The sequence below is a fragment of the Coregonus clupeaformis genome, chromosome 36 (genome assembly GCF_020615455.1).
Source record: "Coregonus clupeaformis isolate EN_2021a chromosome 36, ASM2061545v1, whole genome shotgun sequence".
In the NCBI taxonomy this organism is placed as follows: domain Eukaryota; kingdom Metazoa; phylum Chordata; class Actinopteri; order Salmoniformes; family Salmonidae; genus Coregonus; species Coregonus clupeaformis.
Genome location: NC_059227.1, coordinates 36,006,775 through 36,032,448, shown reverse-complemented (window position 1 = coordinate 36,032,448; position 25,674 = coordinate 36,006,775). Strand labels below are relative to the sequence as shown.

Genomic DNA, 25,674 nt, shown 5'->3' with positions numbered 1-25,674 from the left:
TAAAGGAAAGTATGAATGGGGCCATGTATCGTGAGATTTTGAGTGAAAACCTCCTTCCATCAGCAAGGGCATTGAAGATGAAACGTGGCTGGGTCTTTCAGCATGACAATGATCCCAAACTCACCGCCCGGGCAACGAAGGAGTGGCTTCGTAAGAAGCATTTCAAGGTCCTGGAGTGGCCTAGCTAGTCTCCAGATCTCAACCCCATAGAAAATCTTTGGAGGGAGTTGAAAGTCCGTGTTGCCCAGCGACAGCCCCAAAACATCACTGCTCTAGAGGAGATCTGCATGGAGGAATGGGCCAAAATACCAGCAACAGTGTGTGAAAACCTTGTGAAGACTTACAGAAAACGTTTGACCTGTGTCATTGCCAACAAAGGGTATATAACAAAGTATTGAGAAACTTTTGTTATTGACCAAATACTTATTTTCCACCATAATTTGCAAATCAATTCATAAAAAATCCTACAATGTGATTTTCTGGATTTTTTTTTCTAATTTTGTCTGTCATAGTTGACGTGTACCTATGATGAAAATTACAGGCCTCTCATCTTTTTAAGTGGGAGAACTTGCACAATTGGTGGCTGACTAAATACTTTTTTTCCCCACTGTAGCTATGTCTGTTATAAAGTACTTACATAAATTTTATCTTTACTATACCGCACACGGACGTTGTTCAAGAGAGTGGCTTCATTCAAGTACATCAAAGAACCTGAAAAACAACAGACCTAAAGTAAGTTAAGACAGGCTAATCACAAACTTTCAAAAGAAGAGGATGGATCAAAATGGAAAACACATAAGAACATATTGCCACAAAATGGCATTCCTCAATCCTCAGGGGAATCATTTGCATCGGGCGACAGTTTCAGGGTTGTAATTTACTTCATAACTTCATATAGTGCTGTAAAAACACTTAAGTGTCAGTTAGGGTAGCTTTATGAGATGGTGAGAAACATAAAAACCTTGTGGATACTGAAGACTTATGGTAAAACAATAGCAGTGTTTGTGCTATAAACTCACAGTTGTCTTCCACATGTTTGTTGACATCATCCTCAGCCGGGAACACTTGGTTGATCTGGGCCGTAAAGCTCTGTAAAAACAAGATGGAGGTGAAAGATGACTTTTAGCACGTCACTATGCTGGCACTATGCTGTTCTCTTTCTAATGTATAAGAGTTGAAGAGTGGGCAACTACATCAAGTACACGTGGCTTAGAACATTAAACAAAGGAGAGAGAAAGGAGAAAATAAAAATAATTAAGTATATTTGGATTCCAATCAATGTGCTTGCTTTTAATTATATAAATCAGGAGTCTTTTCAAGTCTGTCAATGTGTTATTTTTGCACTCCCAACGAGCTACTAAAAATAGTGACTGTTCGGAGGCCATTGCTTCAATCAAACAGAACCAACAGCAGGAGGAGGCCCTGGCGTACGCAGCAGTGAGTGACACATCAGGGGACAATTAATTATTTGGAGAGGCAGAAACAGGATCTGGGGGCTGGGAGCTAGCTAGAGAGGCGGAGTCTGGCTGAAAGCTGCAGCCCCTCCCCTCTTCTGGCTCACGGTCATCGGTCAGCACCTCCACTGCAGAGTACAGCCACCATGTATTATTCATTAGCATTCTCAGCACACATGCATGGCCCAGGAAAAACAATACAGCTAGCCAAGTGTTGTGAGGCTGGAGCTAGTTTGGCGTTAGTAGGGTGTGTGTATGTGTGTGTTACTCATAGCACGTGTTTATGGTAAAAACATTTGGTGAGCGCTATGGGTTATTTCGGAATCCTAAAAGCGTCTCAAAGCACATTGCGATTGCAAGTTAGCGTGACTCCGTGTGTGAGACAAAACCAACGGGTTAGTCTGGCTGATGAGTTCTACTAGTCCCTCCCTCTCTCCACCCCTCCCTCCCTCTCTCCATCCCTCCCTCCACAGCTCTCTCTCCCTCTCTCTCCCCCTCTTCCGTCCCTACCTCCCTCTCTCCATCCCTCCCTCCCTCTCTCCATCCCTCCCTCCACAGCTCTCTCTCCCCCTCTCTCTCTCTCCCCCCTCTCTCTCCACCCCTCCCTCCCTCCCTCTCTCCATCCCTCCCTCCACAGCTCTCTCTCCACCCCTCTCCCCCCTTCCCTCCCTACCTCCCTCTCTCTCCACCCCTCCCTCTCTCTCTCTCCACCCCTCCCTCTCTCCCTCTCTCTCTCTCTCTCCACCCCTCCCTCCCTCCACTTTCCATTAAGTCCCAGGGGAGCTTGAGAAGTTACCGCTTGAAAGAAAACACGGTCACATGCTTCTGATTTGTCACAAAAACAAACTCTGTGTAAAAAGTCCACACTAAGGGGGTAGCTAAGTTGATAGCGACATCAAAGAAATACATCGTTTATCCCCATGTTTTCAAAGTTAGCTAATCCAGTCCACAGCCCTAACCCCTGGTCAAAAGTAGTGCACTATGTAGGGAAAAGGGTACCATATGGGACGCACCCAGCCAGAGCCTGCTCCCTCCTGTGGGCCATAGGGCCCTGCTCCCTCCTGTGGGCCATAGGGCCCTGCTCCCTCCTGTGGGCCATAGGGCCCTGCTCCCTCCTGTGGGCCATAGGGCCCTGCTCCCTCCTGTGGGCCATAGGGCCCTGCTCCCTCCTGTGGGCCATAGGGCCCTGCTCCCTCCTGTGGGCCATAGGGCCCTGCTCCCTCCTGTGGGCCATAGGGCCCTGCTCCCTCCTGTGGGCCATAGGGCCCTGCTCCCTCCTGTGGGCCATAGGGCCCTGTTGGCCTCTGCTGGGTCAGCAATTTAGGCAGTGTCTCAAATAGCACTCTATTCCATTACCCTATTCCATATGTAGAGCACTACTTTTGAAAGTATTGCACTATATAGGGAATAGGGTGTTATTTGGGATGTGGCCTTAGTCTCTCCAAATAAAGAGGCACTGCAAGAGGGTTTTAAAATCTCCAAGGTTGAAGAAGCCAAGGTGACATACAGTCAGTTCATTATTTCCTGCAATGGAATGTATCACATTCTGGGCCCAAACTGGCAGGATTTCATAGCACTGGGCCACGTGAGGTGACTGAAGGCAAGAGGAGAGGGGGAGAAGGAAGGGGAGGTGGAGGAGGATGACGCAATGCCCCCTGAATTTAAACACGCCCCTCCCCCCTCGGTCTCTCACTCTTTCACCGACACCACGGCAGAGTGAAACAGTGCAGAAACTATCAGCGTCCCAAATGGCAACCTATTCCGTTTATAGTGCAATATTTTCAACCAGGGCTCATACGGCTCCGGTCTAAAGTAGTGTACTATATAGGGAATAGGGTGCCACTGGGGACGCAACCCCAGTCTGGGACACATTACCTAACGCTGTGGGCCACAGAGTCTGCCATTGTGGCTAAAGCTGTGAGTGTGACGTGGTGTCATGCACTGAGCAGCCCCTCTCTCCTGAAGTCCCCCTACAGGGGTCTGCCAGGCTGCGTATGCTGCTGCTGCTCTGAAAGGGTGACAAGGGAGCTCGCCGTACACTGGCACAAACTGGCTGCCGCCGGACAGAACACACATTGTGCCCCTCACACTCCCTGTTAGGGCCCAGAACTGACCATAACGGCCGGAGAAAGGACACATCCGTTACACACACACACACACCCGTTACACACACACACTCACACACACACACACAGCTTCCTTCATAATAAAGGATCTGACAGAGTCCCATGCTTTATGGGCCGGATGTAAACACACTAAGTGAGCAGATTGTTAGAGGAAGACATTCAACTGATGACAAAGCCACACAAGGAAGCATGAGTTACCATAGAAACTAGGTTTGGCTAACATCAAGAGCTTTGCACAGAGTGTAACACATGATCTAGCCTAGTGGAAAAGTGAATTAGCAGTGACTGGTGGCTTCTATGGGAAAGCACTCTGTAGGTCACCCTCTGTAGGTCACCCTCTGTAGGTCACCCTCTGTAGGTCACCCTCTGTAGGTCACCCTCTGTAGGTCACCCTCTGTAGGTCACCCTCTGTAGGTCACCCTCTGTGTAGGTCACCCTCTGTAGGTCACCCTCTGTAGGTCACCCTCTGTAGGTCACCCTCTGTAGGGCAGCTTTTCTAGCATGAGAGGTACTTTTAAAAAAATGTAACATGTCGCAAGCTACACATTTTTTACTAGCTTTCAAATAGGCACATTCTTCTCTTCTCCTCTCCCCTGCAACTCTTCCCCGGGTCCTTATTGTACAAGAGAAAAGAGCGTACTATCAATATACCTGGTAAAATAATGGTTAATAAACAACTCTAAGGGGGGACCTATAAAATGTTTGCAAATAACAAATAATAGATACAAAAGAATATACTTCTGTCAGGTTAGCCTACTTTGCAATTAACATTTAATTGAGAAGGTTTTGGGGAAACTATTTGTCAACCCACAAGATGGTTATCACATCAACTGGCTACGCATTGAGTGATAGACAAACGCACACACGCACCACACAGACGGACTGTTACTGGAAATGATTTAGCAGTACCCCGTGTAGCTCAGTTGGTAGAGCATGGCGCTTGCTTGCAACGCCAAGGTTGTGGGTTCGATTCCCATGGGGTACCATGGGTTGGGATACTGTCAATGTTGTGTTGATTAGATAGTAGCAGATACTTGTGAGATTTGTTTATGACAGTTTGCTGTGGAACGTGAAAATTGCATGTACTTTCAGAATTGTTTGGCGAGCTGCTCATAGGTGGGCTGCCAACTACTGGTAGCTGTGGATGGACCTGTTGGAGACCCCTGATCTACAGGGTGCCGTCTACAGCAGGGTTCCCCAACTAGCACCCCGCGGGTGGTTTTCATTTTCGGAGCAAAAATAAATACAATTGTTGATTTTTTTGAATTTTCATTGTTGGACATAAAATACTGTAAAAACACCAGGAAATCAGCTCCAAGTGATTTTCATTTTGTTATCGTGTTATCGTATACAAATGTAAGCAAGGTTTGAAATGATTATGTTTTAGTCAAATATATCTGTTGGTCAAATATATCTGTCAAGAAAAAAAATAGAAAAAAAATCAGCCAGCGGCTGAATCTAGTTGATGATCCCTGATCTACAGGGTACCATCTATAGGGTCCCATCTACAGGGTACCATCTGTAGGGTACCATGTATAGCCCTCAAACGCAACTCTGGTCCTTGAAGCCAGTTACAGTGCTTTTTTTCATTGTTCCCCCTCTAATCAGGGACTGATTTAGGGTGCAATTAATTACCAGGAAGAACAGAAAACCATCACGCTCCGGACTTCGTAGGGTAAGAGTTGAGTACCCTTGATCTATAGGGTACCATCTATAGAGTTTCGGAAGCAGATGTTTCACTGATGGCCTCCACACCACACCATTATGTAAATTATCTGGGTGGAAAATGTTATAGCGATCATAGAAGTCTGTTTTTGCACATGCGTGTGTGATCACCCACCTTCTGCCCCTGTTTAAGCGGCTCGATAGTCAAGCTGTCTGCTCCTATGTCCACTATGGTCCCCAGCTGGAACCCATCTGCTGGGTGGGGCGCCCACACCGGCTTCCCATCCTCCATGACACTGCAAGACAAGAGGACAGTCACAGGGGACCGTTAGAGGCTGGTTCCTTTCCTAAAGCCATCAAACAGTTATTACATTTAATTCACACAATAAAAACGTAATTTATCCCTGAGGGGCAATTAGCCTACAAGTTATTACAAATGTACAGGCTAGCACTTCACATATGAAGACAAGAGATCAAGTACAATTGTGTATGGAATGGTTAATACTCACTCCCAGTATGTTTGAGAGTTTAATGGCCTATATATTTTGAAATCCTCTTTTCAGGGTGCTTGCTTAATTTAATCACTGGCACTAGACTAGTACCGAAATGGCACCCTATTCCCTTTATAGTGCACTACTTTTGACCAGGGCATTTGGGGCGCACCCTAATTGTAGAGTATCTGTAGCCTACCCTAAGCAGATGAGCAGCACACCAGCAGACTCACGTTAAACACATTCTAATGGGCCTTGCTGTAGCCAGGTCTCCAATAATCATGTTGTTGAGTCCAACCACCAGCTGATCCTGTTCCTGTGGTGAGATTACAGTAGAGTAGAAGGAGCAGCCTAGCACCCCTCAGGGAAATCTGCAGACACCCCAGGCTGTTGTGTTGTGTATTGTACATAGCCTAAAGACAGGCCACAAACGACTTCAACGTGTAGGCCTAAGTCTGGGCCAAAACAACTCTGACGTAAGACCCCATAGAGCAGCGTTTCCCAAACTCGGTCCTAGGGACCCCAAGGGGTGCATATCTTTTTTTTTGCCCTAGCACTAAACAATATTTTGTTCTTGCTAGGTAGCGTAAGCTAGCCCTAGTCGGCTGTACCTGTGCCAAAACTCTGCTAATTTTCATCCTATAGCTTGTTCTCCATCTTCTTTTTAAATAGTGAGCCAACATGATTTCAGCACTGTTATTCCCCTGACTGAGCTTTCTCATGCTCTCTCTGCAGCAGACATATAGTGAACAATATATTTGAACATTAAATCAGAATGAAATCGCAGTATCGAATCGCAACACATATATCGGCACCTAAGTATCGTGATAATATCGTATCTTGAGGACCCTGGCAATTCCCAGCCGTAAGATTAGTGGCACACTGGAGCCGGATTCCCGCATTTAAGTTTCTACAACTCAGAGTTTGTTCCAGATAGGGGTCCGTTGACCGATAATTGAGACACAAAGCTGTAGAGTTTGGCCAGGTCCCAGAACACAGCCTGGGTTCAAGGGTGATTTTCAATGCTCAATTATCAATTATTCAGGTCATGCTTTGGGAATCGCTTACTATGCACCACAATCGCCTTATTCTCTCTCTACACAAACACCCCACGTTAAAATATAGGTGCCGCTGCCACTCAAATAACTATGTTAATATGTAACGCAAACAAACTCAATGAGTGAAATGTAGGCCTAAGCCTAGTTTGTTCAGTAACTCCACAGGGGTTTTCCATCTGGTGAAACAATGGAATAGCTAGGACCTGAACAACTTGGCACTGACAGAGCCTTAGTACAGACTGTGTTTCCAGAAGTGACAAACTAATAGGCCTGGTCATGTTTATGCTTTTTTCACTTCACTAAGTGGTGTGCTGATCCTATTAGCCTACTAAAAAGGGTGAGATCATGAATAATAATAGAACACATTCATTTTCTTGTTACAAGCAGAGGAAAACTAGTAAAGCCAACCAAATGATGTCTAGGGCTATTCACAATGTTACTGGCCACAACAACAAACGATTCAACTAGTCTACATGGATGCTTGCCTACAAGCTTATAGTTATTTTTGGCTGGTAATCAAAGTGGAACAAACTTCATAATGCTGGAGAGTTTTTAATGTGGACCTTCATTCATAATAACCTCTATAAAAATTATGCACTGTGCCAAGAACTGACTGGGTCTTTGCTTTTCACATCATCCTAAAATAAGCCAAATTCAATAATACCCAAAATATCATTTCATATAATCATCCATTCAAACATAGAACTCTCTATGCCTCAGCAGCATAGAAGGCTCTCACTAAGATTCCAGGAATGTCCCTTTATCCAATCAGGTGTAACAAAACATAGGTCAAAGGTTGCTAGTAAGTTATTGGCTGGGCTGTAAAAGTCACCAGCCAATGTAAGTACTACACATCACATCCTCATGCTGAGGTCTAATTCTATCTGAATATACTATCAAATTAAATCAAAGTTCATTGGTCACGTACACACACGTGGGCGGCAGGTAGCTTAGTGGTTAAGAGCATTGTACCAGTAACCGAAAGGTTGCTGGTTCTAATCCCCAAGCCGACTAGGTGAAAAATCTGTCGATGTGCCCTTGAGCAAGGCACTTAACCCTAATTGCTCCTGTAAGTCGCTCTGGATAAGAGCGTCTGCTAAATGACTAAAATGTAAATGTACACAGACTTGCAGATGTTATCGCAGGTGCAGCGAATGCTTGTGTTTCTATTTCCAACAGTGCATTAATACAAAACAATACACACATAAAAAAAAAGTAAAAAGAAAGAAATTAAGAAATATCAGAACGAGCAATGTCAGAGAGCATTAGTGAGGTTGGGCACTGATGTTAGTCGATTAGGCCTGGCTCGCAGTCGGCATTCCAATTCATCCCAAAGGTGTTCGATGGGGTTGAGGTCAGGGCTCTGTGCAGGCCAGTCAAGTTCTTCCACACCGATCTCGACAAACCATTTCTGTATGGACCTCGATTTGTGCACGGGGGCATTGTCATGCTGAAACAGGAAAGGGCCTTCCCCAAACTGTTGCCATAAAGATGGAAGCACAGAATCGTCTAGAATGACATTGTATGCTGTAGCGTTAAGATTTCCCTTCACTGGAACTAAGGGGCCTAGCCCGAACCATGAAAAACAGCCCCAGACCATTATTCCAACTTTACAGTTGACACTATGCATTGGGACAGGTAACATTCTCCTGGCATCCGCCAAACCCAGATTCGTCCGTCGGACTGCCAGATGGTGAAGTGTGATTCATCACTCCAGAGAACGCGTTTCCATTCCTTCAGAGTCCAATGGCGGTGAGCTTTACACCACTCCAGCCAACGCATGGCATTGCGCACGGTGATCTTAGGCTTGTGTGCGGCTGCTCGGCCATGGAAACCCATTTCGTGAAGCTCCCGACGAACAGTTCTTGTGCTGATGTTGCTTCCAGAGGCAGTTTGGAACTCGGTAGTGAGTGTTGCAACCGAGGACAGACGATTTTTACGCGCTACATGCTTCAGCATTCGGTGGTCCCGTTCTGTGAGCTTGTGTGGCCTACCACTTCGCGGCTGAGCAGTTGTTGCTCTTAGATGTTTCCACTTCACAATAACAGCACTTACAGTTCACCGGGGCAGCTCTAGCAGGGCAGAAATTTGACGAAATGACTTGTTGGAAAGGTGGCATCCTTTGATGGTGCCACTTTGAATGTCACTGAGCTCTTCAGTAAGGCCATTCTACTGCCCATGTTTGTCTATGGAGATTGCATGGCTGTGTTCTCGATTTTATACACCTGTCAGCAACAGGTATGGCTGAAATAGCCGAATCCACTAATTTGAAGGGGTGTCCACATACTTTTGTATATTTAGTGTATATACAGTGAGTGTACAAAACATTAGGAACACATTCCATGACAGAGTGCTCTTTTCATGACAGACTGACCAGGTGAATCCAGGTGACTCCAGGTGACAGCTATGATCCCTATTGATGTCACCTGTTAAATCCACTTCAACAAGTGTAGATGAAGGGGAGGAGACAGGTTAAAGAAGGATTTTAAGCCTTGAGACAATTGAGACATGGATTGTGTATGTGCCATTCAGAGGGTGAATGGGCAAGACAAAATATTTAAGTGCCTTTGAACGGGGTATGGTAGTAGGTGCAAGGCACACCGGTTTGTGTCAAGAACTGCAATGCTGCTGGGTTTTAGTGGTGACTGTTTACTAGGTATTCTTTATTATCTGTCCATAATATCTCACTACCCCTGGCCAATAACGGTACAGCACCTGGCCAACGTCACTAAGACACGTGACATCAGCGCTGATGATGCAGGATCATTTGAATAGTGTGTCAAAGCTTCATTCCTGAAACCACATCAGGATCAGTGGAGGCTGCTGAGGGGAGAACGGCTCATAATAATGGCTGGAACGGAGCAAATGGAATGTCATTAAACCATGTGTTTGATGCCATCCCACCAATACCGCTCCAGCCATTACCACGAGCCCGTCCTCCCCAATTAAGGTGCCACCAACCTCCTGTGATCAGGATATAAGGTCAATATCCAACATCCCTCCTGGCTTCCTGATAACACGTTCATCGGTCTCTTATCAAATTAACCCAGTTAGATATTACTTTTGCACATTTCCATGCTGTCATTCAAGGTGTGGTGGTGGTGGTGTTCTTAATTCAGTAGAAACTGAATGCAATCCAGTTTGCATTTCAAGATTACTAGAATAGCTACTATTACTAGGCCACAAGTAAATATGTGGATGCAAACAAAAAGTGTGCCCACCCACCCTTAACGTAGCAGCCTACTGACATTAACCAAATGTGTTACTAGAACTGCCTTGGAGAGCCATGCAGAGCAGAGCAGAACAGGGCGAAGCAAGACTGAACCTGACACCCACCCACAGCAGCCTACACTGAACATCTGACAGTGCAGCTTCAATAGAATGATTGAAGGTTCAAAGTTCACCTAAAAATACATGTAGGCCCAAGTGTTCACAAGCAGAATTGCTGTCACATTCTAGTTAGTAGCCTAAGGCACCATGGCAAAGGTATTTACTGTCAGAGAGCCTTTACAGGGCTACCTGGCATACCCAATGCATGGTGATTATCATATCAAATCAAATATCCATCTGACTCTGTCTGCGTCCCAAATGGCATCCTATTCCCTATATAGTGCATATTATTTTGACCAGAGCCCTGTAGCCCTGGTCAAAGGTAGTGCACTATAAAGGAAATACAGTGCCATTTGGGATGCAGCCTCTGTTTATATGATGGTAATACAGTATCACGCCTGATCATGCGATTACCACACGCCGTTCTGGAGCGAGTAGGCTAGGAGTTGCTTCTTCTCTTTATCCAGGCAATCAACTCAAAGATTGCCACTTTTGGGGCACATTAGGTGTGCCAGTCAATCTTCACAGCTCACACTATTGCTCAATAACTAATGTAGGCACTCAGGCACATCTGAAATAGTTTGAGCAACGTGCATTTGAAGGAAATGTGTTTCCAATCACTGGGCAGAGGAATGGGCACACACACAGTTGTTTGCTTGGCCTTGTGACAAGGGCCATAGTCCCAAATGGCACCCTATTCCCTATGTAGGCCTAGTGAACTACTGGCCCATAGGGCTCTGTTAAAATGGGAAACATAGAAGCCATTTTCACAGGAAAGGGATTTTTTAGCGTGACGTGCTGGCTGAGCACACCTGGCCTTTACAACGTTGCGTAACAAGGAGGTATTTGCTTATTAGATCACGTGCCACATCTTTTTGAATTTACACATGCAAATAAATTTCACTATGAAGACATCGTTTGTTCTGACATGCAGCAGATCTCTCTCTCTCTCTCTCAAAAGTATTTGATCCCCTGCTTATTTTGTATGTTTGCCCACTGACAAAGACACAATCTGTATATACTTTTAATGGTAGGTTTATTTGAACAGTGAAAGACAGAATAACAACAAAAAAATCCAGAAAAACACGTCAAAAATGTTATAAATTGATTTGCATTTTAATGACAGAAATAAGTATTTGACCCCTCTGCAAAACATGACTTAGTACTTGGTGACAAAACCCTTGTTGGCAATCACAGAGGACAGACGATTGTTGTAGTTGGCCACCAGGTTTTCACACATCTCAGAAGACATCGTTTGTTCTGACACCTCTCTCTCTCTCTCTCTCTCTCTCTCTCTCTCTCCCTCTCTAGAGTGAAAGAGAGACTGTGCCCTCAACACAAAATACTGTGATACGTTCAGAAACAATGCGTCCGGAGGCAGCATTGAATGTGCCAAGAAGAACAAAACTCTAAAGAGCTGAGCCTTCAAAGCCTTTTGAATCTGCCTCAAAGTCTCTTTCTAGTTCTATGACAGTCAGCATTTCTAGGTTATGCTTACTTCTATAAATATACCATATTAACAGCATTAACTATAATTTCCTGTCCCTCATCCTGTCTAAGCATAACTTTATCATCACTAGCTAGGTTTCCATCCAATTGGCGACAGAAATAATTACAGCCTGCAAAATGTAATGAGTGGGAGTTTAAAGTGGGAGGGGTCTACTCCAGACTAGTAGTGTAGTGTACTTTAATACCATATATCATGCTAAGTAACTAGAACTTGCATCATGGAGTCAGAGTCAGTTGAAGTTAGTTTGTTGAGACACAACTTGTCCCCCAGAGTGAGACTGACTATAGGATTATGACTTTCCTGCCCTGAAGGGTGTGTCGGTTAGGCCTAGGATATGGTCTGTACACCACAGTAATAACTGTCAGTTGTGTGAGTGATGATTATCCTACTTGACAAAACAGGTTTTCAAACTACAGGCTTAATGATTTAAGTTAACGCCTTACGGACACGTTATAAATATGTAGTGCCATTCAATTTTCACGGTCATGCTCACACAGACGTTTATTTTCTTCTCCTAAGTCAGGGTTGCATCCATAGAAATAGAATGAGTAGAATGGGTTTGGAACCTCTGACCTTGCAATTTGACTGGTAAACTCATTCTAACTATGGTTCCATCCTGTGATGGTTCCTGACACAGAGGGGGTTCCTGACTGCGGGTCAGAAATAGGGTTTCATTAATTCCCTGTTAACTGGAGCTGACAGAGGCTCAACAGGAGTAGGTTCCTGATCCTGGTGCCAGCCAGTCTGGTCTAGGAAGGTAATGCTTACTAGGGTCGTGTTAGTGGGCAGTGGCCAACAGACGTGAGTAAACGGTTTAAAACCCAAGAGGTACCCAACAACAGTACCTGAACCTGTAGGACTGCTCATGTTTTCCATTCAACAACATTTCTCCAGTTTGTTTGCCCAGTAGATGATTGTGACCCAGTATAGATGACTGTACAAAAGCTGAGGCATCACTCTCCTGCAGCCAAGCCATGCCCAAACTAGGAGTAAAAGGATCTGCAGATTACCAGCTTTTTGCTATTGAAGTGGACAGGAATCCCTTCCCCTCTGTTCTTAGAGACTCCATTTTGTAAACTCCCTCCCAGTTCAGTGAACTTGGTTTTGATGAGGTCAGCAGATGCAGTGAATCCAAAGCATAATTTCAACCTGTTACACAGCTTAAAGATTGACAAGAATCCTCTTCCTCAAGTTGAAGTCTAACGCCAATAAAAGGTTTTCGGAGGGACTCTGCCACTTAAAAAGTTAAACATTGGACAAATTCTTCAGGTCCTGTGGGAAACTAGGCACATGTATCGCATCGATTCCTTCCTATAGCCTAATTCCTATTTCATATAGTTGTTTATAAGTGCAGTTCATAAGCAACATCGATTGTTATTCTAATTTAATTAATCTTTAAACCACAAAAATGTTTTGCCCATAATGAACTGAGCAGCATTTCAGCCTAAGCATAGACTAGGGCAGGGGTTCTCAAACTGGGGTCCGCGGCAGTACTGCAGGTGGTCCGCGGACTGATCTCAAAATATATACCTACAGTTGAAGTCGGAAGTTTACATACACCTTAGCCAAATACATTTAAACTCAGTTTTTCACAATTCCTGACATTTAATCCTAGTAAAAAATTCCCTATCTTAGGTCAGTTAGGATCACCACTTTATTTTAAGAATGTGAAATGTCAGAATAATAGTAGAGAATGTTTTATTTCAGCTTTTATTTCTTTCATCACATTCCCAGTGGGTCAGAAGTTTACATACACTCAATTAGTATTTGGTAGCATTGCCTTTAAATTGTTTAACTTGGGTCAAAGGTTTCGGGTAGCCTTCCACAAGCTTCCCACAATAAGTTGGGTGAATTTTGGCCCATTCCGCTTGACAGAGCTGGTGTAACTGAGTCAGGTTTGTAGGCCTCCTTGCTCTCACACGCCTTTTCAGTTCTGCCCACCAATTTTCTATAGGATTGAGGTCAGGGCTTTGTGATGGCCACTCCAATACCTTGACTTTGTTGTCCTTAAGCCATTTTGCCACAACTTTGGAAGTATGCTTGGGGTCATTGTCCATTTGGAAGACCCATTGAGATGTTGCGTCAATATATCCACATAATTTTCCTTCCTCATGATGCCATCTATTTTGTGAAGCGCACCAATCCCTCCTGCAGCAAAGCACCCCCACAGCATGATGCTGCCACGGTTGGGATGGTGTTCTTCGGCTTGCAAGTTTCCCACCTTTTCCTCCAAACATAACGATGGTCATTATGGCCAAACAGTTCTATTTTTGTTTCATCAGACCAGAGGACATTTCTCCAAAAGGTACGATCTTTGTCCCCATGTGCAGTTGCAAACCGTAGTCTGGCTTTTTTGTGTCAGTTTTGGAGCAGTGGCTTCTTCCTTGCTGAGCGGCCTTTCAGGTTATGTCGATATAGGCCTCGTTTTACTGTGGATATAGATACTTTTGTACCCGTTTCCTCCAGCATCTTCACAAGGTCCTTTGCTGTTGTTCTGGGATTTATTTGCACTTTTCGCACCAAAATACATTCATCTCTAGGAGACAGAACGCGTCTCCTTCCTGAGTGGTATGACGGCTGCGTGGTCCCATGGTGTTTATACTTTTGTACTATTGTTTGTACAGATGAACGTGGTACCTTCAGGCATTTGGAAATTGCTCCCAAGGATGAACCAGACTTGTGGAGATCTAAAAGTGTGAAGGTAGGCCTTGAAATACATCCACAGGTACACCTCCAATTGACTCAAATTATGTCAATTAGCCTATCAGAAGCTTCTACATTTTCTGGAATTTTCCAAGCTGTTTAAAGGCACAGTCAACTTAGTGTGTGTGTAAACTTCTGACCCACTGGAATTGTAATACAGTGCATTATAAGTGAAATAATCTGTCTGTAAACAATTGTTGGAAAAATGACTTGTGTCATGCACAAAGTAGATGTCCTAACCGACTTGCCAAAACTATAGTTTGTTAACAAGAAATTTGTGGAGCGGTTGAAAAACAAGTTTTAATGACTCCAACCTAAGTGTACGCAACCTTCTGACTTCAACTGTGTGTGTGTGTGTGTGTGTGTGTGTGTGTGTGTGTGTGTGTGTGTGTGTATGTATATATATATATATATATACACATACACATATACACACATACACATATACACACATACATACATACATACATATATACACATACATACATACACACACACATATATGTATGTATGTATGTATGTATGTACAGTGGGGGAAAAAAGTATTTAGTCAGCCATCAATTGTGCAAGTTCTCCCACTTAAAGATGAGAGAGGCCTGTAATTTTCATCATAGGTACATGTCAACTATGACAGACAAATAGAGAAAAAAAATCCAGAAAATCACATTGTAGGATTTTTAATGAATTTATTTGCAAATTATGGTGGACAATAAGTATTTGGTCACCTACAAACAAGCAAGATTTCTGGCTCTCACAGACCTGTAACTTCTTCTTTAAGAGGCTCCTCTGTCCTCCACTCGTTACCTGTATTAATGGCACCTGTTTGAACTTGTTATCAGTATAAAAGACACCTGTCCACAACCTCAAACAGTCACACTCCAAACTCCACTATGGCCAAGACCAAAGAGCTGTCAAAGGACACCAGAAACAGAATTGTAGACCTGCACCAGGCTGGGAAGACTGAATCTGCAATAGGTAAGAAGCTTGGTTTGAAGAAATCAACTGTGGGAGCAATTATTAGGAAATGGAAGACATACAAGACCACTGATAATCTCCCTCGATCTGGGGCTCCACGCAAGATCTCACCCCTTGGGGTCAAAATGATCACAAGAACGGTGAGCAAAAATCCCAGAACCACACGGGGGGACCTAGTGAATGACCTGCAGAGAGCTGGGACCAAAGTAACAAAGCCTACCATCAGTAACACACTACGCCGCCAGGGACTCAAATCCTGCAGTGCCAGACGTGTCCCCCTGCTTAAGCCAGTACATGTCCAGGCCCGTCTGAAGTTTGCTAGAGTGCATTTGGATGATCCAGAAGAGGATTGGGAGAATGTCATATGGTCAGATGAAACCAAAATATAACTTTTTGGTAAAAACTCAACTCGTCGTGTTTGGAGGACAAAGAATGCTGAGTTGCATCCAAAGAACACCATACCTACTGTGAAGCATCGGGGTGGAAACATCATGCTTTGGGGCTGTTTTTCTGCAAAGGGACCAGGACGACTGATCCGTGTAAAGGAAAGAATGAATGGGGCCATGTATCGTGAGATTTTGAGTGAAAACCTCCTTCCATCAGCAAGGGCATTGAAGATGAAACGTGGCTGGGTCTTTCAGCATGACAATGATCCCAAACACACCGCCCTAGCAACGAAGGAGTGGCTTCGTAAGAAGCATTTCAAGGTCCTGGAGTGGCCTAGCCAGTCTCCAGATCTCAACCCCATAGAAAATCTTTGGAGGGAGTTGAAAGTCTGTGTTGCCCAGCGACAGCCCCAAAACATCACTGCTCTAGAGGAGATCTGCATGGAGGAATGGGCCAAAATACCAGCAACAGTGTGTGAAAACCTTGTGAAGACTTCCAGAAAACGTTTGACCTGTGTCATTGCCAACAAAGGGTATATAACAAAGTATTGAGAAACTTTTGTTATTGACCAATTACTTATTTTCCACCATAATTTGCAAATAAATTCATAAAAAATCCAACAATGTGATTTTCTGGATTTTTTTCTTCTCATTTTGTCTGTCATAGTTGACGTGTACCTATGATGAAAAGTACAGGCCTCTCTCATCTTTTTAAGTGGCAGAACTTGCACAATTGGTGGCTGACTAAATACTTTTTTTCCCCACTGTATGTGTGTGTATACGTGTATGTGTGTGTGTATATATATATATATATATATATATATATATATATATATGTGTGTGTGTGTATATACAACACACACACACACACACACACACACACACACACACACACACACACACACACACACACACACACACACACACACACACAGTACCAGTCAAAAGTTTGGACAGACCTACTCATTCAAGGGTGTTTCTTTAGTTCTACTATTTTCTACATTGTAGAATAATAGTGAAGACATCAAAACTATGAAATAACACATGAAATCATGTAGTAACAAAAAAAGTGTTCAACAAATCAAAATATATTTTAGATTTTAGATTCTTCAAAGTAGACACCCTTTGCCTTGATGACAGCTTTGCACACTCTTGGCATTCTCTCAACCAGCTTCATGAGGTAGTCACCTGGAATGCATTTCAATTAACAGGTGTGCCTTGTTAAAAGTCAATTTGTGGAATTTCTTTCCTTCTTAATGCATTTGAGCCAATCAGTTGTTACCAGGTAGGGTTGGTATACAGAAGATAGCCCTATTTGGTAAAAGACCAAGTCCATATTATGGCAAGAACAGCTCAAATAAGCAAAGAGAAACGACAGTCCATCATTACTTTAAGACATGAAGGTCAGTCAATCCGGAAAATTTCAAGAACTTTGAAAGTTTCTTCAAGTGCAGTCGCAAAAACCATCAAGCGCTATGATGAAACTGGCTCTCATGAGGACTGCCACAGGAAAGGAAGACTCAGAGTTACCTCTGCTGCAGAGGATACGTTCATTAGAGTTAACTGCAACTCAGATTGCAGCCCAAATGAATGCTTCACAGAGTTCAAGTAACAGACACATCTCAACATCAACTGTTCAGAGGAGACTGCGTGAATCAGGCCTTCATGGACACCAATAAGAAGAGACTTGCTGGTTAAGTTTGCCTTGAATTCTAAATAAATCACCAACAGTGTCACCAGCAAAGCACCCCCACACCATCACACCTCCTCCTCCATGCTTTACGGTGGGAACCACACATGTGGAGATCATCCGTTCACCTACTCTGCGTCTCACAAAGACACAGCGGTCGGAACCAAAAATCTCAAATTTGGTCTAATGTCCACTGCTCGTGTTTCTTGGCCCAAGCAAGTCTCTTCTTCTTCTATGCATGTTTTGGAATATGTTTTTATTCTGTAGATTTTGTATTCTTATTTTCACTCTGTCATTTAGGTCATTATTATGGGGTCACTACAATGTTGTTGATCCATCCTCAGTTTTCTCCCATCGCAGCCATTGAACGCTGTAGCTGTTTTAAAATCACCAATGGCCTCATGGGGACATCCCTAAGAAGTTTCCTTCCTGTACTTCAGTTCAGTTCAGAAGGACGGCTGCATAACTGATGTGTTTGGTAGTTTAATAAAGCATCCACAGCATAATTATTAACTTGACCAAGCTTAAAGATATATTCAATGTCTGATTTATTGTTAGCCATCTACCAATCACTGCCCTTCTTTATGAGGCTTTCGAAAAGCTCCCTGGTCTTTGTAGTTGAATTTGTGCTTGAAATTCAATACTTGACTGAGGGACCTTACAGATGTTGTATGTATGGGGGACAGAGGAAGGGGTAGTCATTCAAAAAACATGTCAACCCTAATAGGGACCCGTTTCAGAAAGCTGGGCATATGACTGACGTCACTACTTCACAGGAGTTTTCATCAAAATGCATTTTTTGCAATAATGCCTTTTTGAACATGTGAACATTGATATGCCTTAATAACAAACGTGTATGTCATCTGTTAATACGAATAAAAGAGAAGGAAATTGAGATAATTCTGACGTTTGATTGAAAATGCGGAGGGAGTCAAAAAGACAAACACAGAAGGCTGTTGTATTAAACACCTGTCTCCGGATTACATCTTCAACCTAAGGGCAACCATGGCATCCGTGACAGAGAGGGATCTGATGATTCTTATGGCATTGCACACAGTCAGTGTGAACCGGAGTGACTTGACACAACGGCCCAAGCAAGCTGTACATACAAAACGCAAACAACAGAGGACTTCTTACTTAGTGAAAGGGGTTCCAGTCTGCCGTGAAGCAGTCATTCAGGGTAAGAGTCAAGCTACATTTTCAGATATTATAAGTTTATAATTATTTTCATAAAGTCATTTTCATGGCAAGTTAAAGCATACTGTTAGATAGCTAGATAGCTCGCTAGCTAGCTAACGTTATCTGGCTGGCTTGCTAGCTACGTGTATGATCTATGTAGTACACAGGAGGCTGCTGAGGGGAGGACAGCTCAAAATAATGGCCGTAAATGAGCGAATGGAATGGCATTAAACACATGGAAACCTTGTATTTGATACAATTCCACTCATTCCGCTGCAGCCATTACCACGAGCCCGTCATCCCCAATTAAGGTGCCACCAACCTCCTGTGATGTAGTAATATTATTAATATCTCAGAAACCATTTGCATTGCTAGTTATAGCCTACTGTTAGCTAGCTAGCTAACATTGAACCTAGTTGGTTAGCGTTAGCTACCTGCAGATTCATACTACATCATTTCATGCATGGTGGCTAGCTATGACGATCTGTTTGTATTGCTACTGTATGGGTTGGGATTATGGTTAATTGTTTAGATAGCTAGCTACATGTCTAAACAAAAAACAAAACTTCGCTAGATGATTACATGACCCATCAACTTAGCCAGGTAAGTCTTGGGGTGACTTTGGCCATCTATTGTATTTCATGAACATGTGAACAGGTCTAGACAATAGAGACCCATCCACTTAGCTAGATGTGGCTGGTGGGTGGTTATAGCCTCTCTTTCACATGACCCATCAATTTGTGTCTGGTTAAGCCTCATCTAATAATGATAAAATTGTCTATCAGCACAGCTGGTTGGACTGGAGGATGGTACGGTGCTGGTGGAAAGCTATGGCTGGCAACATCACCTGACTACGTACTTCAGGCCGCTGCCACAGATCAAGCAGTGCCAGCAATTCAGTTAAATATAATTTTCATTGCATGAGCTTATTCTTATTATCTAAACTTGGGAGGTGAATTGATGTTATGTAAGGTTGTAACATCATCTATTTTTTGTATATTTTCCTGTTTTACAGCTTCAATGTTCTGGAGCCTGGTTGTCGCCAAGCAGCGTTCGGACTCAGTCGGGACCAGGTTTCAGCTGCTGCGCAACTCTGACGTCCTTCCTCCCAGAGATGGTCTGCCTGTACAAACACCACCTGGACTGGACACAACTAGACAAACATATATTTTTGAAAAGATCAGGGAGATCAGTTTTGCGACTAAGTCATGGACATAACTTGGCCAGAAATAGGCTCTCTGAATATAGATTCCCTTGTTCATGTGTGGTGCGGACGGCCCAGTTCATCACTGGGGTTGAGTTCCCAGTCATCCGGACTATCTGCACTGCCTCTATGCACATTCACATTGCGCTCTCCTAACATAAACAGGTTGCTGCTACTATTTTTTTTTTTTTTATGTATCCTGCTGCTCAGCCACTTTACCCCTGATTGTATGCACATAACTACTTCATCTATCACCAGTATCACTGCTATCATTATTTATATTGTTCTTGTACATACTGTATATTATTTAGTTTTTTCTCTATAGGCATTGACACCTTGTTCTTTTTTATATTTACACTTTCTATTCTTGATATTGCTACTATGCAAGTAAGAATTTCACTGTATCGTCTACGCCTTCTGTATCCTGTGCATATGACAAATAAACTTTGATTTGATACAGTGTGTGTTTACCAGAGACAGTAATTTGAAGAACAACATGACCTGCACCAAAGTTAGATTAGGATATAGGCCAAGGACAAGATAAAGTGTATTTTAACCAAGAGTTTTTCCTTATTGTAGACTACTACTTTCACCACTTTTAGTCTTGAAATCTTTGGTTGTTTACTACACTACCTTACTATGTTTAGCACATGGCCTCACGCGAATTCTTAAAGAGATGGGTGGGCCTAATTCTTAAGAGCGTGTGAATGATGCTGAATGGGTGTGAACAAAGAAGGGCCATTTCTCAAAAGTGGGGTTACAAGTTTATCAACTTTTAAAGCAGCATTTCTTTCCCCATTGTTCATCCAATTGCAGTGTATGACATAACATTTTAAGGCTCTGTGTCTGTACTTTTATCCAATGTAAAAAAACATTGGATTTAAACATTTGGAATATAACACTGAAAAGAGATGGGGGGGTCACCTATTATTTCAGACAGAGTTTGTCCATATAACTTATTATGTGATGTGTTAAGCCAAATATTACTTCTGAACTCATTTAGACTTGCCTAAACAAAGGGGGTTAATAGTTATTCAATTACTATATTTTTATTCATTAGTAAAAATTTGAAGAATTCTCTTTTTTCCTTTGGCATTATGGAGTATTTTGTGTAGATCAATGGCAAAAAAAAAAATTACATCTGTTTCAATCCTACTTTGTAACACAAAATGTGAAAAAAAGTTATAGGGGGTGTACACTTTCTTATAGGCACTGTAAATGCGCTGTAATTTAAGCTTAAAAAAACTTCAAACTGTTCTCGCTGTATCATGCATTTTTTTCAAACAATTTGCAGGAAATTAACTTGAACACTGCACAATCTTCTCTGCGATGCCAAGAGGTGGGCCTTTAAGATGTTCCTTCCCAGGGCCCGAGACTTGGTTCATCTGGCCATGCACTACCGAAGTCATAGTAAAACTCCTTGTATGCTATTTTTATCTCACTCGAGTTATGATGGGTCACAGATTAATTTGCCATCACAACAGGGTCCTCGGAACCAAAAAGTTTGAGAACCCCTGGACTAGGGGATTTGATCATCACGGCACTGCATTGTCTACTGTGTAGCCCAGGCCTACTATGTTTATGATTGTACATTTTTTAACCATTTAAGAGGACCACAATGTATATATACGTTTTCAAAATAAGATTGTCAATGCATTATCCATGTGTGGTTGTATTGTGTTTTAAATGGTCAAATAAATCTATCTATAACAAGTCAAACTGACTAAGGGCAGGGTGGCTTCCCGGTCACACATTCTTACCTGTAATTAAAGTATCAGTAAGACAATGAAAGGAGCTTAACGTGTTACTGTTCAGTGTGAATTCACTTGGAACGTTTCCAGCCTTATGGTACCAGAGCTTCCAGGAGCATTCAAACTCCTCCAGCTAGAAGCCTATACCTTTTCAAGTTTACATTGAGTTCACATTCTGTTGTATTTTATTTCCAATCATGCTACTCTTGAGTCGTGAGCTATTATGGCTGGGAATTGCCATAGACCTCTCGATACAATATTATCACGACACTTACAGTGCCTTCATACACCTTGACTTATTCCACATTTTGTTGTGTTACAGCCTGAATTCAAAATAAAAAAAGTAAAAATATCCTCACCCACCTAAACACAATACCCCATAATGACAAAGTGAAAACATGTTTTTAGAAATTGTAGCAAATTTATTGAAAATGAAATACAGAAATACCTCATTTACATAAGTATTCATACTTTGTAGAATCACCTTTGGCAGGGATTACGGCTGTGAGTCTTTCTGGGTAAATCTCTAACAGCTTTCCACACCGGGATTGTACAATATGTGCACATTATTCTTTAAAAAATTATTCAAGCTCTGTCAAGTTGGTTGTTGATAATTGCTAGACAGCCATTTTCAAGTCTTGCCATAGATTTTAAAGCCGATTTAAGTCAAAATTGTAACTAGGCCACTCATGAATGTTCAACGTCGTCTTGGTAAGCAACTCCAGTGTATATTTGGTCTTGTGTTTTTGGTTATTGTCCTGCTGAAAGGTGAATGTCTCCCAGTGTCTGTTGAAAAGTAGACTGAACCAGGTTTTCCTATAGGATTTTGCCTGTGCTTAGCACTATTCAATTTGTTTGTAATCCTAAAAAACTCCCTAGTCCTTGCTGATGACAAGCATACCCATAACATGATGCAGCCACCACCATGCTTGAAAATATGAAGAGTGGTACTCAGTGATGTGTTGGACTTACCCCAAACATAACACTTTGTACTCAGGACATAAAGTTCATTACTTTGCCACATTTTTTGCAGTTTTACTTTAGTGCTTTATTGCAAACAGGATGCATGTTTTGGAATATTTGTATTCTGTTCAAGCGTCTTCTTTTCACTCTGTCATTTAGGTTAGTATAGTGGAATAACTACAATGTTGTTCATCCATCCTCAGTTCTATCACAGCCATCAAACTCTGTAACTGTTTTAAAGTCACCATTGGCCTCATGGTGAAATCCCTGAGAGATTTCCTTCCTCTCCGGGAACTTAGTTAGGAAGGTGTCCTGTATCTTTGTAGTGACTGGGTGTATTGATACACCACCCAATTAAGAATGTCACCATGCTCAAAGGGATATTCAATTTATTTATTTTTTATGTACCCCTCTACCAATAGCTGCCCTTCTTTGCGAGGCATTGGAAAACCTTCCTGGTCTTTGTGGTTGAATCAGTGTTTGAAATAATAATTGTGCACTGAGTGTACAAAACATTAAGAACACCATCCTAATATTGAGCTGCACCCCCCCTTTTGCCCTCAGAACAGCCTCAAGGTGTCGAAAGCGTTCCACAGGGATGCTGGCCCATGTTGACTGCAATGCTTCCCACAGTTGTGTCAAGTTGGCTGGATGTCCTTTGGGTGGTGGACCATTCTTGATACACAAGGGAAACTGTTGAGCGTGACAAACCCAGCAGCGTTGCAGTTCTTGACACACTCAAACCAGTGCGCCTGGCACCTACTACCATACCCCGTTCAAAGGCACTTAAATATTTTGTCTTGCCCATTCACCCTCTAAATGGCACACATAGACAATCCATGTCTCAATTGTCTCAAGGCTTCAAAAATACTTATTTAACCTGTCTCCTCCCCTTCATCTACACTGATTGAAGTGGATTTAACAAGTGACATTAATAAGGGATCATAGCTTTCACCTGGATTCACCTGGTCAGTCTATGTCATGGAAAGAGCCGGTGTTCCTAATGTTTTGTACACTGAGTGTATGTGTGGGGTAAAGAGATCAGGTAGTCATTAAAAAATAATGTTAAACACTATTATTGCACACAGAGTGGTTGAATACTTATTGATTCAAGACATTTCAGCTTTTCATTTTTAATTAATTTGTACAAAATTCTAAAAACATAATTCCACTTTGACATTATGGGGTATTGTGTGTAGGCCAGAGACACAAAGTCTACATTTAATCAAAAACATAACAAAAAACAAAAACACAACAAAATGTGGAAAAAGTCTAGGGCTGTGAATACTTTCTGAAGGAACTGTAGGTGCCGATAAGATATGTATTGCGATTCTCACGATTCTATATGTATTGCGATTCGATACTGCAATTTCATTGCGATTTAATGTTGCAAACATATTGCTCACTATATGTCTGCTGCAGAGAGACAAGAGAACATTTGTTTTGATCAGTCGTGGAAATAAGTGCTGAACACATGTTGCCTCACTATTTAAAAAGAAGATGGAGAACAAGCTATAGGATGAAAAATAGCTGAGTTAATACCTAGCAAAAATAAATAAATAATAATAAATATTAACAAATCGATACTTGGAGTCAAAGTAGCGATATAATATTGTCTAAAATAATATTGCGATATGTAACTATCGATTTCCTCCCCCCCCCCATCACTATGAGCTATCATCTTTGATTACATCATCACATAGGCTACAACGATTTATGCCAATCTTCCATTGACATTTCCATAATTTAGGCCTACTCAAACGTTTGAGCAACTTGCATGGATCACAAATAAGGATTCCACTCACTGAAAAGGAGCCTTCACTAGGACCCAGTCTGTGCAATCTGTCCTTTGTCAACTAAACCCTAAGACAACTTCCCCCTACGGCCAGTCCCTCGAGAGCTACACAGACAGCCGAAATCTCTTCCCCACAATCTTGTCTTTTCAGGCGTACAGTAATCTCTCTGCTGTGTGATGTGGTCCCTACACAGATACGCCACTGATTATTCAATGTGCACATCCCACACAGAGGCTGCGTCCAAATGGCACCCTATTCCCTTTATAGTGCACTACTTTTGACCAGGGCCCATAAGGTAGTGCACTATATAGGGAATAGAGTACCATTTGGGACTCACCCAGAGACACTCCACAGCCACCCGACAATGAATAGAGAGGAAGCCTCGTGGCGTCATGGTCTGAAGACACTCAGATTGCAAGTCAGAGAGACACCGAGAACCAGGAGTTCCCATTTCCCAAGAGCCCATCCATCTTATCTAGCCAACAAGAACATGGAAAACACATTGAGACAATGACTGGAGCCAAATGGAACTGGCAGGAAAACAGTGGTGGCCTCTCTCTCACACATTAGGCCCAAGCAGACCAGACCCACAAACACACACACACACACACACACAGAGAGGCTACGTCCCAAATGGCACCCTCTTCCCTATATAGTGCACTACACTATGGGCCCTGGTCAAAAGTAGTGCACTACAGTATGTAGGGAATAGGGTGCCATTTGGGATGCACTCAGAGTCTGGAGGCTCCAAGCTCCCCTGTGTTTCTTAAAAGCATTAGTTACGTTTCAGCATCGGTACAGGAGGAATAGCAACACAGGGGAGACGCAGTATTAGTAAAAGCTATACATGATTCATGGCCATAGAGACAGTGAATTATTGATGCTGCAGCTAAATGCTGATAACAAAAGAACAGTGACTGAATGCTCATCCCATGGGCGAGGCTAAAAATGTTCCACTATTCTATCTATAGAACCATAATGTTTCTGTGTAGAAAAATGGCCCTTAATGACAAAAGAAAAAAACACATTGTAGTCTATAATATTTCCTTTTATGTCAAAGGGTTGGGACTAGGGAGAGTGCAGGTTTAATATGGGTCAAAGTTTCCCTTGACTAAAGCTACCTAATGAGCATTGAGGGATGGGCTTAACCAAGGCAATAATAGAGAATAAATAGTTGCATACTCATGCTTGAGTCAACCGCAAATCCTTCGTCTGGATTCATAGCTTTGAGCACTAGACCACAAACAAACTGAAAATAATGTCAACATTTCTACTCTACTACAGAGAAGCAAATAACTGATATTGATTGAATAGGCCTCGGTCTAGCCTGTGTGTCATGTCTGTATGTAGGCCTATTCAGACTTCGGCACTGGAATAAAAATATGAATTGTTG

General features: G+C 42.6%; 1 protein-coding gene across 8 annotated transcripts in view; it reads right to left on the bottom strand.

Moving 5' to 3' along the window:
• LOC121552668 (unconventional myosin-VI) overlaps window positions 1-25,674 on the bottom strand; it is a 105,190-nt gene that overhangs the window by 76,141 nt on the left and 3,375 nt on the right. For all 8 annotated transcript variants that reach the window (XM_041865669.2, XM_041865668.2, XM_041865670.2 and 5 more), the window contains exons 2-4: window positions 5,421-5,541; window positions 1,020-1,089; window positions 638-711 (exon numbers count right to left, since the gene is read on the bottom strand). In XM_041865669.2, coding sequence (XP_041721603.1) covers window positions 638-711; window positions 1,020-1,089; window positions 5,421-5,537 — 261 coding nt within the window. In that variant the 5' untranslated portion in view covers window positions 5,538-5,541. The remainder of the gene's footprint in view (window positions 1-637; window positions 712-1,019; window positions 1,090-5,420; window positions 5,542-25,674) is intronic.